This window comes from Myodes glareolus, chromosome 17 (assembly GCF_982192425.1).
Source record: "Myodes glareolus chromosome 17, mMyoGla1.1, whole genome shotgun sequence".
Classification (NCBI taxonomy): domain Eukaryota; kingdom Metazoa; phylum Chordata; class Mammalia; order Rodentia; family Cricetidae; genus Myodes; species Myodes glareolus.
The window spans coordinates 64800660-64803387 of record NC_142042.1 but is presented as its reverse complement, the minus strand read 5'-3'; the positions used below and the strand labels follow the sequence as shown (position 1 = coordinate 64803387).

General features: G+C 46.7%; 1 protein-coding gene across 2 annotated transcripts; it reads right to left on the bottom strand.

Annotated features, from left to right (window-relative positions):
- On the bottom strand, positions 1–1873 carry Sprr4 (small proline rich protein 4). 2 transcript variants are annotated; one of them, XM_085678276.2, is made up of 2 exons: positions 1816–1873; positions 1–639 (listed from the first exon to the last, which is right to left on the bottom strand). In XM_085678276.2, exon 2 carries the CDS (start codon positions 618–620, stop codon positions 402–404), a length of 219 nt encoding a protein of 72 aa, XP_085534402.1. In that variant the 5' UTR covers positions 621–639; positions 1816–1873; the 3' UTR covers positions 1–401. The 2 variants fall into 2 exon arrangements, with proteins under 2 accessions (XP_085534402.1, XP_085534401.1); XM_085678275.2 differs by lacking the exon at positions 1816–1873 and adding an exon at positions 768–876.
- Positions 1874–2728: the final 855 nt, after the last annotated feature.

Genomic DNA, 2728 nt, shown 5'->3' with positions numbered 1-2728 from the left:
TACGTGAAGCATATGTTTATTAGGGTAAATAGGCAACAGGCGTAGAGAGAGTTATACAGAAACAAATGAGGCACCAACTCTGGGTAGAGCCCTAGAAGAAGCCTGCTACTCTGTTGTCTGATACAGAATGGATGAGGCCCTAATTATGATCAATGAAGAAGCTGGAGAGACTGAATTTTCTCTCATGTCCACTTGGGAGACATCAGATTAGGATATAAAAGAAGCCTTGAAGAAAAAGGAGCATATGTTATGAGTTTGATGAGGAGACTTACAGTGCTGCTCCAATGGACATAGGTAGAAAGAGGGGGAAATCTTGGAGCCAGTCGGGATAGGAGGAAGAGGGAGGCAAGGCTCCGTCTAGTAGCCTGGGTGGTAGGCAGGTGGTGGCTGCCAGTTCATCCTCACTTCTGTTTGCACTTAGGGTCTTGCTGGGTAGAAGGGCACTTCTGCTGAGGAGTGCTCTTCGGCGGGCATTGTTTCTTAGCCTGAGGAGCACATGGATCCTTGGTTTTGGGCACACATGCCTCTTGACATTTGGTAGGAGGTGGCTGACAGGGCTGCTTCACCTGCTGCTGCTGTGCTTGTGGCGTGCACTGCTGCTGATGCTGATGGGAAGGCATGCTCCAGGAGAAGCCGAGTCTGGAGGAGATCCATGAAGACACAGTGAGAAGGGCCCCGCATGATCCTCCCATCTGTCTCCTCAAGGGGTATTTTCCACCAATAGTCAAAGATGATGAGCAACCTCAGCTAATGAACTACTCACTTACCTGTACTGTGGCATTCCTGTCTTCTTTCGGTGCTACTCTGAGTTCCTATCTACCTTCATCTTCCCATGGACTTGAACTTAAGTGAATTCATGACTGTTTTATCGGTCTAATCAAGAATTAGGCAGAATATTGAGTAGAAGATTAAAAATCAGCTCTGACATTTTATGAATTTAAAGTGGGTCTGGGTAATGCCGGTTGGCTAAGTTAGGTGATGCAGATGCGTGAGGAGGAAGACAAGAGCAGCGTCTGTTTCCGGGAAACGGTGTCATGGCATGTGATCAGTGGGTCTGGAGAATGGGTGGACCACTAACAGAGAGCTCAGAGTTCTCCACTCAACATTAATATGCTAAGGAGAATCATAGGATGTGGATGTCGGATAGAGGTTCCAGCCCTTCATGGAGAACAGGGGAACACATGGCTTCAATGCAGATTTTACCAGGAAGGATCTGATCTACCACTGATCAAATCGACCACTGACTGGCCAGACATACTTCTGTGCCCTTTAGATGCTATGTGCCTGGCAGTTCTCTGAGGTTTTTTCTGTCTCTGGCTTTCTTTGCAGGTAGAGTTCCTCCCATTGTACATTATAAAAGGAGGACTAGGTCCTGGAAAGTAGAGCAGCGGGCTAAGAAGAGTAAGATACAGAGTGTTGTAGTCTGAAGCACAGCATTCAACAAACCATTCTGTAAGCCTGCGGGCAAAGCTTTGTACTTGCTGGGGGTCCCAACCAGAAGATGAGAGCATGAACATGCTTTAGAGAAATCCAGAGTTACCACGAAATGCCACCGCTCTAAGTGCACCCACTCCAATGAGAAAATCAACCCCTCCTGCTGAGTGGTCAAGTCTCAAATCAGGACATAAATCACACCTATCAATGGTGCAGAATGAAGATAGAGTTTCCTAGGTGATAATTACTGTGACTTTGCATAATTGTCATGAGGCTAAGTCACTTCTCTAGTTACTCAAGAGCAGGAGAGGAGCCTGGCCTAGCGGCTTGAGGCAGGTCAAGAAGGAAAGAACCCAGGAGAACAGAGGCATTGCTGCTTACCAGAGACTGTGAACTGGACCCGAATGGAGGAGGCAGAGAGCAGATCCATATGCAGCCACTCTCGGAACCCTTATAAGGGCCCCCAACCTGCCTCAGGCCCTTGGTGTGGCCCTGATAATCACCTCCCAGACAATTCCTCACCCACTTCTCCCACCTGCACTTCCTACAGGGACTTGCTTTACTGGCCTGTTTTGATAAAAACACCCACCTGACATTTCCGAAACTCTTGGTCCCTGTAGCTGAGCTGACTTATCTCACTAAAGGTTCTGACTTGAACTGAAGGATTTGAGACTTATTAAAAATACATTTATTTCCCATATTTGTTTTGCTTGTGTCTGTAAACCATGTGCGCCCTGGTAATTATGGCAATGGACCCCCTAGGTCTGGATTCACAGAGAGTTGTGAGTGCTGGGAACAGAACCTGGGTCCTCTTGAAGAAGAGGCTGTGCTCTTAACTACTGAGCCATCTCATCAGCCCACAGGATTTAAGACCTAAAATCACAACAAATGTGCGAAGCTGCGCTGCAGAATGAATAGTATAATAAATGTTGATGAGGAAGACAGGAGGAAACAGACAAAACCATGAACATCTCCTTTCTTGCTCAGTGCTGTCATTTGTAGAGCATTATCTTGCCTTGCCATGAGAGCATCATTATTTCATTTCACGTCATACTTCCTCTAGACAAATGTTATTGTCACTACTTTGCAGATAGGGCTGAGAAACATTATTTGGGTATCAGTTGGCCAAGAAGGGATTTGAACTCAAATTTGAGTGACTCAAAGAACTTTGATTCTTATACGTTAGAGAGGGAAAGAAAGCCTAGACACTGGAGCTGTCAGTTCCCCTCTGTTCCCCAACATCAGGTTCATGTGGTCCCCAATCCAGAGAGGCCATGTGTCCTGAGCCTCCCTG